This window comes from Thalia democratica, chromosome 3 (genome assembly GCF_965202585.1).
Source record: "Thalia democratica chromosome 3, ktThaDemo2.hap1.1, whole genome shotgun sequence".
NCBI lineage: Eukaryota > Metazoa > Chordata > Thaliacea > Salpida > Salpidae > Thalia > Thalia democratica.
The window spans coordinates 42,005,344-42,020,381 of record NC_139167.1 but is presented as its reverse complement, the minus strand read 5'-3'; the positions used below and the strand labels follow the sequence as shown (position 1 = coordinate 42,020,381).

Sequence of the window (15,038 nt, the reverse complement as noted above, 5' to 3'; positions counted from 1 at the left end):
CATTTTCTGCATGGCTTCAGCATGAGAAAATGGACACTTAGAAGGCTGGGAAACACCAATTTCATCTTCAACAACTTCAAGAGCCTCTTTTTTGTTATCCCCAGTAACCAGTTCAACAATTCCTTGCTCGTCCATATGCTCATATCCAGGACCATTGCAACTCATCCATCTTTGAATATCATCTTCTGTAAATGTGTAAAAATCTTCAATTGTGAAAGTTGATTGTGATATAAGATCTCTAAGAATTGACTTTCTATAAACCCTTTTTATGGACTCGAGTACACCTTGATCCATTGGTTGTACGAGTGAAGTAACGTTTGGAGGCAGAAACTTTGCAGTGATTTTTCCATCAGCTGATACAAGTTCGTCCTCACTAGGATGAGCAGAACAATTGTCAAGGAACAAAATTGCCTTCTTTTCTTGCCCAAGTTCACTTAGTCTTTGTTTTGTTTCGGGAACAAAACAGTTAAAAAACCAATCGCAAAAAATGTCATGATCGACCCAAGCATTTTTTTGACTACAATAGACAACTGGCAGCGCTTCCTTGTTGAGGTTACGGAAACAACGCGGGTTTTTAGCCTTTCCAATTAACAATAAAGGTAGCTTTATTGTGCCACTTGCATTAGCACATGCGTTTATTGTTACCCTGTCCTTTGCTTTCTTCGTTCCATCTGGCCGGTCGTTAACTGAAGCTAATGTATGACCAGGCAACATTCTGAAGTATAACCCAGTTTCATCGCAGTTAAAAATTTGGTGTTCAAAATAGCCCTCAGTTATGACAGAAAACTCATTTATGAATTTATTAGCAGCTGAACTATCTGCACTTAATTTTTTGCCATTTATTTTATGATTACGCAAGCCAAATCTCCTGCAAAACCTCCATTGAAACCCCGTACTTGCTGAAAAGGGCCTTGAGTGTTCACTGTAACTTAAACGATGGAACTCGGAGGCTTTTTCTAATAGTATTGGGCCAGTTATTGGACAACCCTTTTCACGTTCCTGACGAAACCAAATTTAAAGGGCGCTGTCTAGCTTGTCAAAGACGCCTCCCTCTACTTTTTTTGCCGTTTTAGCAGCTCCAATTAGTCCCAGCTCCTCCTTTTCGGTTTTAAACTTTTTGAACTTTTCTTTGCCTCTCAAAATGTCATTTAAAGTTGACTTACCAATGTTAAACTGGCTCATTATAACAGCTTTAGGCACATTATTGTTTGCCATTTCGCAAACTTTTAACTTGTTTTCAATTGTTAGTTGAACGCGTTTTTGTTTCTTTGCTGTCTTATCCATTTTTTAACCAGATATGTTGATTGTAGTATATTAAAGTGTAACTTGCTTAGCAAAGACAGAAGAATTGCAAATGAATAATAAACAAGTTTGTTACAACTGAGCGGGAAAAGTATGAAAAAAAACTAAAGATTATACAAATGATACTTTATTATGACGTAACAATATATTGCTTGCATACTTATAAAACGTTAATTGAATACTTTTTTGAAGTAAAATGAAATTAAACGCTAAAAACGCTAAAGAAAATAAGTCAACTTCTTGACTAAAACCGGCCGGATTAGCGAGGAAGCACTGTACTAGAAACTTGAAGACACTATTTTAAAATACATGACGCTCTTACAGTTTTATGACATTACTAAATATTTTATGTATACTGACATTACTAACTCTCCCCATTTATTCAATTTTGAGATATTTCTTGCATTTTTTGTGGTTGCTCTTGTAGAAAGGGCAACAAGAAAAATGTGAATCTACATGATCATAAAAATAGAAATCTAGGGTAGGAGATGGTGTGGAGCCCATGGTAGACTATGGTTTCCATGGTCAATATTGGCAGTAATGGGTTATAAAAGGGTGCTTACCATTTTTAAACTTAAAAAAAAAAATTGTATATACAGTTACTTTCTAAGTTTTTGTTTTTATTTTTTCATTATTGTTTTAAAGTTAGCTCAAAGAATTAATTACAAATAAATGGTGTGCAGCTCGATGACCAAAAGGTCCTTCTCCACACCAATCCATTAACCTTAGTTGTGAGCATTCACATTTTTCTTTCTTTCTTTCACACACTCAGGATTCAAGATATTTTGTAACTTTTGAATTCTTATGAAAGAAAGAAAAATGTGAACGCTCACAACTATGGTCAATGGAATTGTGTGGAGAAAGACCTTTTGGTCATTGAGCCTTAATCATCACAAACCACTGAATGAGTTAACAAAAAAGACGTTAAATGCAAAATTGGTGGCAATAGCGCTAAACTACAAAGATAAGAACAAAAGTTCAACTCAATTGGACAACTTTTACAACGAATTCAGTAAAACTGCAAAACAGTTAGTCAATAATCCAAATTTGTTTATTTCTAAGCCCGACAAAGGCAGTGGAGTAGTGTTACTCCAAAAAGATAAGTACCTGGCAAAAATGAATGATATCCTACTGGACACCAATAAATTTGTAAAATTGGGTCCAGCGAATAATTGTGATAATACCCAAAAAATAGAAAGTGCAACTCAACGAAGATTACTATCTTTGAAAAATAATAATAAAATCACTGCAAGCGTTTATGACGCTATACGCCCATCCGGGTCATGCAGACCCAGACTGTATGGGTTGCCAAAAACACACAAAGCAAAAGTACCTCTGAGACCAGTCCTTTCAATGATTAATTCACCGCAACATAAGATTGCTAAATGGTGTGTGGAAATGTTGAAACCATTAGAATCAGTATACTCAATCCATTGTATTAAAGACTCATTCAGGTTTGCTGATGATATTAGACAGTTAAAAATCAGTCAGGAAAACATTAGTATGTGCTCCTTCGATATCAAGTCTCTTTTTACTAGCTTACCGATTAAGGAGTGCATCAATTTAGTTGTGAATGAACTATTTAAATACAGATTAGCTCCAAAATACCTAAAACCAGAAGTCTTCAAAGAATTATTAATATTAGCATGTTGTGGAGTAGAATTTAGCTTTAATAATCATATGTATAAGCAAATTGACGGTATATCAATGGGGTCGCCACTTGGTCCTATTCTCTCAAACATTTTTGTTGGTTTCCATGAACAACAACTCATAAAAGATATCTCTCCCATTTATTACAAACGTTATGTAGATGACACGTTTGCCATCTTTACAGACGATAAAGACAGAGATGAATTTCTATTAAAACTCAATAGCATGCATACAAACCTCGAATTTACTATGGAAACAGCAACTGAAAACAATTTAGCATTCTTAGATGTTATGGTCAATAGGGAGAATCAAATGTTCTATACGAACATTTTTAGAAAAAGTACCTTCAGTGGGGACTATGTCCCTTATAACTCATACAGTCCAATGAGACAAAAACTAAATCTAATCAGTTGCCTTACATATAGAGCAATGAAAATTTGTTCTGAAAAATATTTAGAAACAGAATTATCAAATGTGGAAAGAATCTTTGCGACTTTAGGTTACCCTCTAGACATAATAAAGAACACAATACAAAAAACAAAGACAAGGTTTGAGTCAATAAAATTTGGTCCAAAAAAGTGTCCGGTATACCTTAAGTTGCCATACAATCAGAATACAGTTTTGCATAATAATTTGAAGAAAATAGTAGAAAATGGCTATAGATCTGTTAATTTACGAATAGTATACTCAACCAATAAACTGTTTCAGATTAAAAACAAAGATAAATTACCCACCCTAAACACCAGCAATGTAATTTATAAATTTGTATGTTTATGTAAAAAAACATACGTGGGTAGAACGAGTAACAATTTGATTGCAAGAATTAACCAACACATTCCAAAAAACCTTTTAAACAAGATAAAGTCATGTAACGAGGAAAAGAAATTTGATGATTTGAAAAAACTAAATAGTAGTTCAGCGATTGGCCAACACCTGATTACTAATCCTAAGTGTGTCGAAAACTATAAAGTGGATAACTTCAAAATAATATCAGTTGCTCGTAATGAATTTCACCTAAAAACTTTAGAAGCTATATACATTTTATGCTTAAAGCCAGATCTCTGTAAACAAAAGAAATTTGTTTATTTGACCATTTTGTTTAATTCGTTGAACTTAAATTAGTTGATTAGTAAAGTTGTGTTACATTTATATTATTTCTGATTAAACGATTGCCTTAATTTGTTAATTATTACTATTGTGTTAAATTTAATCTGTTTTCTTAAATACTTAGTTTTATTAGTTTTTATCAGTAAATCATTATTTCAGCTTGTTTTGACACAAAAAAATATTGAAGAGCGTGTCCGAAAAGTACTTCTATTTTGTATTTTGTTTGCAATAAACTTTAATGTATAAAAATTGTGATTTTTATAATGGAAAAACCATTATTTCAACATTTGAGGTCTAAGTTGTTTGGACCAAAGGCAAATTATTTTTTTATGGTTTTTTATATAACTTAGGATAGTTAAAAGTCACTCAAGACTTTTTTGGTCACTCAGGATAGTTTTTATTACTCAAAGAAAGGCAAACTTGAGAATAAGTAAATGAGTGCAGTTTTGTTTAATGGATTATAAACTTATTAAAATTTATTTTAATTGCTTTCAAATTTATTCTAAACTCTTTTAACTTCGATTAAAATTCAGAAATAATTAGAATCAAATATATTAAAATACGATAGTTTTAATAACTATAGACAGTTTTTCAGTTTTTTTAATAAAACTTTATAATAATTTAAATTTTATTTGTTTTTTTTTAGATGACTAAAAATCCTGCTTGAAATTTATGTATCTTTTGATAGATTATTTATAATAAAATAAATTAAAGTAAACTTCCTGAGAAAATGAAAACAAACAAAACTAAATATGCAACTGATATGGAAAAGTCTGTTTTAATTGATAATTTTGAAAAAAGAGGTTGGGTACAAGTGAGTTGAATTACATAAAATTGTATATGGTTATTTTTTAATGGAAAATTTAACTAAAATTTTTAAATTATTGAAACAATGAAATTAGTATGCCAATTATTTAGTAAATTTGATACATAAATCAAATTAAAAAAGGTTAATATTAACATTGAGGGTCTGAATAAAAAAAGGTTTGTCTTATTTTTTACATAAATAACTAAGCTACTAGTTACTTTTTACTGTTTGTTAAAATTCCAAGTAAGTTTTGAGATATAAGTGATCAAAGTTAGAGAATAAATAGGTTATTTATGGGAGGCATAAACTAAAAAAAAACTATTTCAATAAATTTATTATATTAAATTATTCTCAGAATTTTTTTGAGATATTAACCTAAGACTTTCATGAAATTTTCTTTGCAAAATTCAGAAACTTATCTTGTTAAAAATTCAAAAGTTTTTGTTACCTAATTTTTTTCCAAAAAAGACAAAAAAAAACTGCTTTCTTGTGCAAACAAAATAAAAGATTATAAAATGTCTTTATTTATTTAAATTAAGGCCATAGGGGGGGTAGAAGCAATTTTTTGACCAAAAATAACATATAGACTTATAATATAGTAAATTTCATAATCTTTCAGATGCTTTTTTTAGATTTTAAAAATATTAAGTAACCTTTTTTTTTTATGACTGGTTATATAAAGGGTTGTCTTTATAAAGGGTATATAAAGGGTAACTTTATAGCCGTTTTTCTCAAGTTTTTAAAAACGGGCTTTAAAATCTATCTTCTCCTTCATTTTTCAAGCAATCTTCTTCAAATTTTCAGGAAATGTTTCTTACATTATGAGAAAAAAACGTTATTTGTGAATTTTAATAATTTAAAAAAATAAAACATTTATGACAAAAAAAAAAAAAAAAGTGATTTTTTATCAAAAATAATTTTTTTTTTTCAAAAAAAAGGTATTTTTACTTGAAATTTTTTAAAGTCACAAATAACGTTTTTTTGTTATTGTATAAAGAATAGACTGTGAAAGTTTGAAACGATTGCTTAAAAAATGAAGGAGGAGATAGATTTTGAATGAATTAGTCTTTTTTCGCCGTTTTAGTTTTTCCTTCCCATAAGGAACCTGTTATGCGGCCCGACTTTGGCCGGTCATATCTAAAAAACTAATTCGAATTTTTAAAAACAGTAAAAAGCAACTTGAATCGTAGTAAAAACTCTATAAAATAAGATCAACTTGTAAAAAACATGGCCTACCCCCCTATGGCTTTAACCTTTTTGTTTCCTTAAATTGTTTTTTAGTTTAATTAAAAGATTACTCTTATTGATCACTCTCAATCTTATTGATGACTCTTAATTTCAAATTTAGTTGTTTTCAGTGAAAAACTATTTATAATTTTATGTTAAGTTTCTACTGAGTTTCTGACAACAAGTAGTGAAATATATTTAACTGACACAAAAAATTTAAAGAGTAACATTTATTTGTACCTAATTGAAAGTAAAAACTTATTTTTGAAGTTTGAAAAAAAGATAGCTTTAAGGTTTCTAAGAATATCAATTTCAGTAAATTAGTCTTTTTTGCTTTTTTAATCTGCACCTTCAAACTACTTATAAACTTTCCAACTTTAACACAAAAAATTCCAAACTTCATTATTTGTTTTAAAGACTTATATTAAGAGTCTTGTAGCAAAAAAAAAAACATTGTTAAGTTTTAAATAACCAAGTAGGACTCTTTGTATGAAATTTGAGTAAAAATAATGGTTACAGTTTATTGGCATAGAGGGCATTATTTTTAGAAAAGTTAACATATGAAAGCTCAAAGTATATACTATAATACTTTTTTATAACATAATAAATTTAATTGACTTTGGAGCACGGTTTCCCAAAGTGGACTATATAGCACCCTTGGGGGCCATTTTAGAAATATAGAGAGCCTTAGCTGCAAAGGGGCGACCATGAGTAGTAAAGGGGCCATTAGGCCATAATTTCAAACTTGCACTAGATATTGTGGAGCTGATGATGAACAGCACAAAAAGGTCTTAGGCGTATTTTTGGGTAGCTTTTTGAGAAACCTTGTAAAAGAGTTCTATAGCTTTTTTTTATTTTTTTAAGAAAAAAAAAGAAAACCTGCTTCAGAAAAATAGTTATTTTTAAGAATCCTCTACATAAAAACTTTCTTACAAATTATAAAATTATAAGAAAACTATATTCTCCTTTATTTTTTGTGCAATTTTCTTCAAATTTTCTTGAAGTGCTACTCTCAGTATATAAAAATTACTCTTTCAGTGCAGTCCCGTTTACTATCAATACTGTAAATATGTTTTTGATAAAAATTATAGCACTTTCATACCTAGGCTTAAGTTTATCACAATGTTATTTAATTAAGCTAAATTAAGCAGGTGACTTTTTTTGTATGTAAAAACTTTAACAACTAACAACTTTTCTTATTTATACATATTCAATGAACAGAGAAAGTTATTTATTTCATGTAAATATTCCACCTGAATAGAGTTTATGTAAGCAAACAATTTTTATTTATTTTACAATAGACCTTGCTTGTCCTTATCTCATGAACTCAGAATTATTGTATGTTACTATTATATTAACTAGTGTTCTTACATTGATAACTTTTAAATAGTTATTGTCAACTTTAAAAACAGAACTAAAAATGTTAAATTTAAGCAGTAATACTACATGAGCATTAATTAATAAAAAAATACTGATAAATATATAAAACCTATATAATTGACAAGTTAAAAAAGATAAACTATTATAAATACTGATATTATAATCAAAAATAGTTTTATGAAACTGAAATAATAATAAAAAAAAAAGGTTTTTGTTCAAAGGTTTCATCAGATGAAGATTGGAATTTTTATTGGACTAATGTTATGACTACAAGAAATATTTTTAGCTTGGATACTGGATACAGGTTAGTATATTTTATTTTATTTGTTCTTTTAAAACATAGACTCTATAAAAATTTTGTGATTTTTTTCTGTTATTGTTTATATTGCTAACAGATTATCTGATGACCAAATAATTAATCATTTTCCAAACCATTATGAATTAACAAGAAAAGATTTAATGGTAAAGAATATAAAAAGATTCAGAAAAGATCTTGAAAAAGAAGGACATCCTTTAGCAGAAAAAGTTAGCACACCTTAATTTTGTTTTCTTACATGTCAAGGTGATTAAAAAATAGTTTACATTATGTTTTTGTTGCAATAAATTCTTTAAAAAAGTAATATTTCGATATATAAAAGTATATTTCCATTAAAGATAAACAGTTTTACATAATTTTTTTAAATCGTGAAATTTGCAGACAAAAAAGGCTATACTAGTTACTTAATTTTGATCAATATAGTTTACATTAAGTGCCTTTCTTTTTATAACTTAAATATCTAAAAGATAACTTTTTAAAAATGGAATTTAAAATACTAAAAATATATTACCACTGTATATTTTATTTGGTTTCTGACAGAAGTTTACAGGCTTGAGTTTTTTTTACTTTTGAAATTATTTTGCAATTCCTGGTTACGAAAATTATAGCGGATTTTATACATAAAAAAAGTTTTACGCATGTAAGCTATTTACCGTTATACTTTAATATTACACTACACAGATGATCTGTAACATTGACATGACGTTTAGTATTTTAAAGTAAAGAAACAATTATAATTATTATGTTTTCTAATTTTCCAATGAGTAACCATTTATTTTGTTATACCTAAACGATGTTTTAAACTCTAGTACCTTTAGGACGAATTTGGCAAATACATTCATTTAGATCATATTCCTACAACTTTTATTTTACCAGCGGATTACAATATGTTTGTAGAAGAGTTTCGTAAAAATCCATCAAGTACATGGATAATGAAACCCTGTGGAAAAGTAAAACTATGTTTATGTAACCTATGTTTAATGAAAAGTACAACACCTTATCAAATACTAACAAGTTTATCTCAAATATATAGCTAAATTTAAACAAAGCTTCATTCAATAATCAAAAAATTATAATAAATCTATTCATGAGCTATGTTACAGCCTTTTATTAGATTTAGTGTTTACAAGTCTGACAGTTGAAGAAAATAGTAACACCTTAAAATTAGCATGTGACTTTTTGTTAGGTTTTATATCATTTATATTAATAATCTAACAATTGTTTCAAAATACAATAAAAAGAAGTTAAAAAGGTAAATATGGTACAAAACTAAAAAACAAAGCATAAAGTTTTCACAATTTCCACAGCCTAGAAATAATTTTATCTAAAGATTTTACTGTATGACAAATTAAGATATTTTAACTGTAGTTTTAAAGATTTTAAATAAATATAATTTCATGTTCAAGATGGATTATTTCTAAGCTGTCTTACAAAATTAAATTTTAATCGGAACTTGTTTTCGTAAAATGTAATCTCAAAAAATTTATTATTGTTGAAGGTCATTTTTAATACATGTACATATTATTACTAGACTGCTTTTTATGTTTCAACCCTAAAATTAGATCTACTTATGGTTATTGGTTTTTAATTACAATATCATTATTATAAATTAAAGTTATGAAAATTTAAACAAAAATATAATCTTGATATTTTATTTAAAAGTCTGACTTTTTTAACATCAAGTTAGTAAAATAACTATGGCTCAATGTTAATAAAATATTTGTTATATCACGTTTATAATATATAAGCTACATATACATCTTCTTCAATTATGTTTAAATCGTAGTTTCTGTATTTAACTCTTCTTCAATAAGCTTTTTTAGTTTAAAAATGTTCTTTTTATTAAACAATTTTTTGACAACTAAGTTTTTGATTTTAAGTATATAAAATCTTAGTTATCTTTAAAAAAAAGTTAACTTAACATACTAATTTTAACTTTGTACTGTAAAGGCTAGAGGGATTGGAATTTTTCTTATAAATAAACTTTCCCAAATAAAAAAATGGTCACGTGACTCAAGAACTAATTCTTTCGTGCAACCAAGCAGTCGAGATTCGTACGTCATAAGCAGATACATCGATAATCCGTTACTAATAGGTGGAAAAAAGTTCGATTTGAGGATGTTAGACTCTTATAAGTTTTAAAACATTTAATTTAATCTAATTTAAAATACAATTTATTATTTAATATTAAAGTATTTAGTACTAACTACAAGCTAAAAGTATACTTGAATGAATTTTTATTTGTAAAAGAAACTGTATCAAGTTCTAATTATTTATATATTAAGAATACTTGAACTCAAGTTTAGCCAGTGTTTAGCAACTTTAAGGTGTTATTGAGGAAACTCTGTGCAAACAGTTCAGTATTTAATAGTTGCGCGTATTGTAGTTAAAATAGCACAATATCTTTCAAACAGTTTATAAGGTATGAAACTAGTTCGACTTGAAATAAAAACTTCATTAATTTTTTCACAGGTATGTGTTAGTAACATCCTACCGGCCGTTGAAATGCTACACGTACAGATTGGGCTTCTGCAGGTTTTGCACAGTGAAATATTCTCAGTCCACTAGCGAACTTGACAACATGTTTGTGCATTTGACTAATGTTTCAATTCAAAAACATGGTGATGAGTACAATTCTGTTCATGGTGGAAAGTGGACTATAAAGTTTGTGTAGTATATTATTTGACTTTTACAATGTATGTTGTGTTAAATTGTTTTATATAGCAATATAAAAAAAAAGTTACTGATGGTTCTATAACACTACTTTCGGATAGTTTTGTATGTTTATGTTTTTGTCGTTTAATTTGCTGTTTGATATATTAGAAATATCGTACTTTTAAATGAATGATAATTAGGTTTTTTTAAATACTTTACATCTACTTAATAGTTTTGTACTTACTCAAGCATATCAAGCAAGAAATTAGTTTTCTTAATAACATTTTCAAATATTCATAAAATAATGTTTTAGTTTTTTTACAACTCCTAACTCATGTTACTAATCTTTTTAAAGATTTTATGAAAGTCTATTGTATTACTTTTCGCTCTGTCTCAAAAATTTTTTATTAGATAATTTTAGTAATGATTTATGAAATATGATTTTGGTTTTTTATTTTCACGCTACGTTATTAAGTGTCAGATATTATTCAGGAACTTGAGACTGTATTTGGAAAGCACTCGTGGTAAAAAAGTTACCGATCGGTTGTTTGACGAAATAAACTGGCTAAATGTGATGTCGCTCAAATCAGTTTCGAGCCTGATTACTAACGATCGACATTGTTTTGAAATATACGGGTACGATATAATAATTGACGACACATTAAAACCCTGGCTAATAGAGGTTAGTTTCTATTTGTAACCATTTTAAGGAGTTTTAAATTTTTATAGTTTTCTAATTATGTTCAACTTAATATGCTTCTAAATATGTTTACTTAAAGTTGGATTTTAGGTAAGAGATATAGTATTATTTTCTTTAACAACAAAAAGTAGCTTTCAAAAAAATTCTTTAAACTTTTGTTGTTTTTTGTAATTTGTAAATATAAAAGCTAGTAGATCGAATGTTATTATAAATTTTAATACAGTTTACTCTGATTTTATTTTTTAACAAAAAATACTGACAATAATTAATAAAACGTATGTTTTTTAACTAAATGTTTTAAAATACACAATATGATTCAATCAAACTTTTAAAATTTCAAAAATTTAAAACTTGTAAAAATATATTAAAAACAATCAAAGTTTTCGAAAACTTGTTTATAGCGTTATAGTGTTTATATCGTTTACCTATCCAAAAATTTTCATACAATCAAATTAATTTTGAAAATTTATACATATTATATACTTTTTTGAAATTTCAAATATTTTCATACACTTTTACACTTTATTATATCTTGCAATAGTAATTCTAAAGCTTTTGTTTGTTTGGTTTATATTTGTAATAAATTTTAAATAGATATTTATTTGCAAGTATGTACATGTATTCAAGTTTGTAATTATTATTTCAACTAACCAAGTGTTTATTTAGAACCTTCGTTGGGTTTTAGAAGTATTTTCTAGCGTTATTATTACACTTGGGTTTAATTTCAAATCAATTACTTTTTGTAAATAAATTTTTTCAAAAACAAAATGCTAAAGGTCAACGCATCTCCTTCTATTTCTTCGACAACAGCCAACGATCGCATCATGAAGTACAACCTCATCAACGACTCGCTCAACATCATTGCGCCCAACGGTGAAGTGCCGGACTGCCGTTGGAACAAGCAACCCCCGGAAAGCGCGTTGGGCGAGTTTGATTTGCTCTACGACGAGGAACTGGCAAAGAACAATCAAGACTTGCCAGCCGCTCTCGGCACCAGTAAAGACGATGCAAGCTACCGATCGAGGAGTTTGCTTTCCAAGGTAGCAAACAATCGCAACTTGAAAGATTCTAATCGCAACAGAGGCCCGGCAACTTGGAAGTAGATATTATTTAAAGAAAAAGAAGGAAATATGTCGATATAGGTTTATTTTGAACTTTTATTGTTTATTGGTTTAGACAAAACACATTGATTGAACTTAAGACTAAATATAATGTCTAGTTAATATTAGAACAATGTAAGTACTGTTTAAGAAAGTGAAAAAAAAAATAATTCACAGTTGTTACAGTCTAAAACTGCCAAATAAATACAATATCTGTAGCAAAAAAATGTTTGTTTATTGAACAACAGTAAAGCGCCCAAAAAGTTTGGTCTAAGGACCTAGTGTACGAAAAAACTTTTCTGTTATCGAGTCACACTACTTTGATACACTTTAATATCTTGTCAAAGACAAAAAGTGGCACTTTTAATAAACATAAGTAAAAAAAAAATTGTGATAATTTGTTTTTGAGAAGTTTTAGATTTTAAAATGTAGCGAAAATATAATTAACTAAAACTTTAATTTTAAACTTTATTGCACAGTATTTTTTTATTACCATAATTTTATTTAATAGATCTACAAAAAAACTTTAATACTTTTAGAGATGTGGCTTATTAAAAACATTATTTTAAGAATTGGAGTTGTCGGAATTTGAATTGTCATGTAACCAACCAAATAGTTCACATTAGATTTATCTATCGACGATAAGACTTTGCAACCGATGTTAAAGATCCTGCGATTTCTGGTTACAAGCTGCATGCCAGATCATTCCAAGGAGGTTTTGTGATCGCAAAACCCTTAGTCTACTATATGTTTATTTTCGTTAACAATTTTTGCAGTTTACTTTTTTAAGCTGATTAAGTGAACTAAATCCTTCAGTTGTAGTCAGTATTTCACATCATATAAATTACGAATTAACTAGTGATATTGTTAGTAACTAAAGGTATCACTGTTAAATAAACGATGTGAAAGTTTTAAAGTTTATAATATACTTAAACTACACTACATCGAAAAACAAAAACTAAAGAAGCTTTTTCAATTATTTTTGTAGGCATCACTAATAATTATCCAAACATAGACTTTTTAGAAAGCAAATGGATTAATAAACTTCAAACAACAATAAATAAAAACAAAAAAATTTTACCCCCTTACAGATAATAAGTAAAGTGTATTTATATAGCATTTTTAAATGATTTTGATTATACATTTCTAAATATATTATTAAAGAAAAACTACAATTTGATTTTTTTAGTTCCTTAACTCTGTTTTTTTTATAAATTAGTTTTTTTTTTTCTTTTTTTAACTATAAATGACAGTAGCTCTACTATTGCTATTGATTTTCAAAGGTTTTGGTCCTATATTTTAACATGTTAAAATCTAAGTTTAAGTTTTGTTTAAATATCTTGTCTTTGATTTAATTCTATTTAAACTTTTCGATTTTAAACTATAGACAACAATAAGCTTTATTTTTACCAATGCTTTACAGATATTTAATTAAAACAAAGTTATGAAGATTTTAATGATTTAAAAAACTTTTGACTGTAAATTCTAAAGTATATAAATACGTTAAAGTCAAAATGTTACAACTTGAGTTTTTGTAGTTCGTTCTCTTTGTTTTTATTTGTAATTTTTATGGGTTTTAAACAATAACCTTTATAACTAATATAGTATAGTTTCTTTGAACAGATTCTATATGATTGATATCTTTTTTAAATTATGTAGACCAGATTGGTGTGTTATATTTTAACTTAAGACGAATTTAAATGAGAAACAACTTATTAAGGATGTTTATATCCGGAGACTGAAAGCTCTTTAAATCTTGAAAAGATGTAGTTGATGCAATTTGGTAAACGTAATTAATATGGTGATTCCATTTAAAAATTTTAGCAATAAAAATTGTAAAGAAAGTTAATTATGCAAATTTAAGAGAGTTATAAATAAGGTTAAAATTGTATAAACAAAACAATTTACTCAAGCACTCAACAATAACTAGTTAAAAACACAAATAATAAACTTATAAATTTAATGTGATATTCAATAAAAAACTGTACAGTGCTTAATTTATTATTAAAATTTTGTAAAAATTGTAATAAATTTTAACATAAAATTTTTTTTGTAAAACAAAATTTTAATAATAAACAATTCAAAAATATTAAATAAAACCAATAACAAAATTAAATACTAGTCAAGTAAAACTTTTTGATCCGAGCATATTTCAGCTAGGATCCGGTCGGTCTGGATCCATTTTTTAAATTAAGATCCAGTAGCTCTTTACTTTAAGGCATTCTAGTATGGACTCTAGACCGAAAGTTAGTGGCGTATTTGTTCGGATATGCTGAGATAGGGTTAGTTAAGAGAACACAATTAGATGGTGGCTTTTACCTAGAATTAGGTCATGCTGGTACAATCGTTTTTAACGAAGATGTCTGCAGAAGTTTTTGTGTAGTGGATTGGTTTTGACAAATAGTTGCTGACACAAAATTTTAATGCATGATTAGACTCTAGTTTTATTTTTTTTACAAAGACTAAATTGTCATCGAAGTAGATGCCAGGAGTCATGATCAGCTTCAACTCTCGCATTGAAGTCACCAAGAATTGTAAGTTGGTCAGGTTTGGGTAGCTTGTATATGCTTAGTAAGTATTTGTTTTAATTAATAATCTTAAGTTTTCAATCTTCCTTAATAATAAATCTCACAGTGTGCTGAAAAAGGAGTTTTTGCGACGATTGACAACAAAAAAAATATTCTTTTGTACAGAAAATTAAAACACGTTTTAAACATAGTTGGATAGAACTGGATTTCTTATCTACAAATCTGGTTTTGCATTTTTTTTCTTCAAACATATACTTATTATAAC

At 27.6% G+C, this 15,038-nt stretch overlaps 1 protein-coding gene across 1 annotated transcript; it reads left to right on the top strand.

Annotated features, from left to right (window-relative positions):
* Positions 1 to 4,747: 4,747 nt before the first annotated feature.
* Positions 4,748 to 13,543, top strand: LOC145831287 (polyglutamylase complex subunit TTLL1-like). Its single transcript, XM_082938478.1, has 9 exons — positions 4,748 to 4,873; positions 7,696 to 7,778; positions 7,870 to 7,999; positions 8,609 to 8,740; positions 9,741 to 9,910; positions 10,263 to 10,454; positions 10,938 to 11,127; positions 11,922 to 12,287; positions 12,816 to 13,543. Exons 1-8 carry the CDS (start codon positions 4,790 to 4,792, stop codon positions 12,246 to 12,248), a joined length of 1,308 nt encoding a protein of 435 aa, XP_082794604.1. The 5' UTR covers positions 4,748 to 4,789; the 3' UTR covers positions 12,249 to 12,287; positions 12,816 to 13,543.
* Positions 13,544 to 15,038: the final 1,495 nt, after the last annotated feature.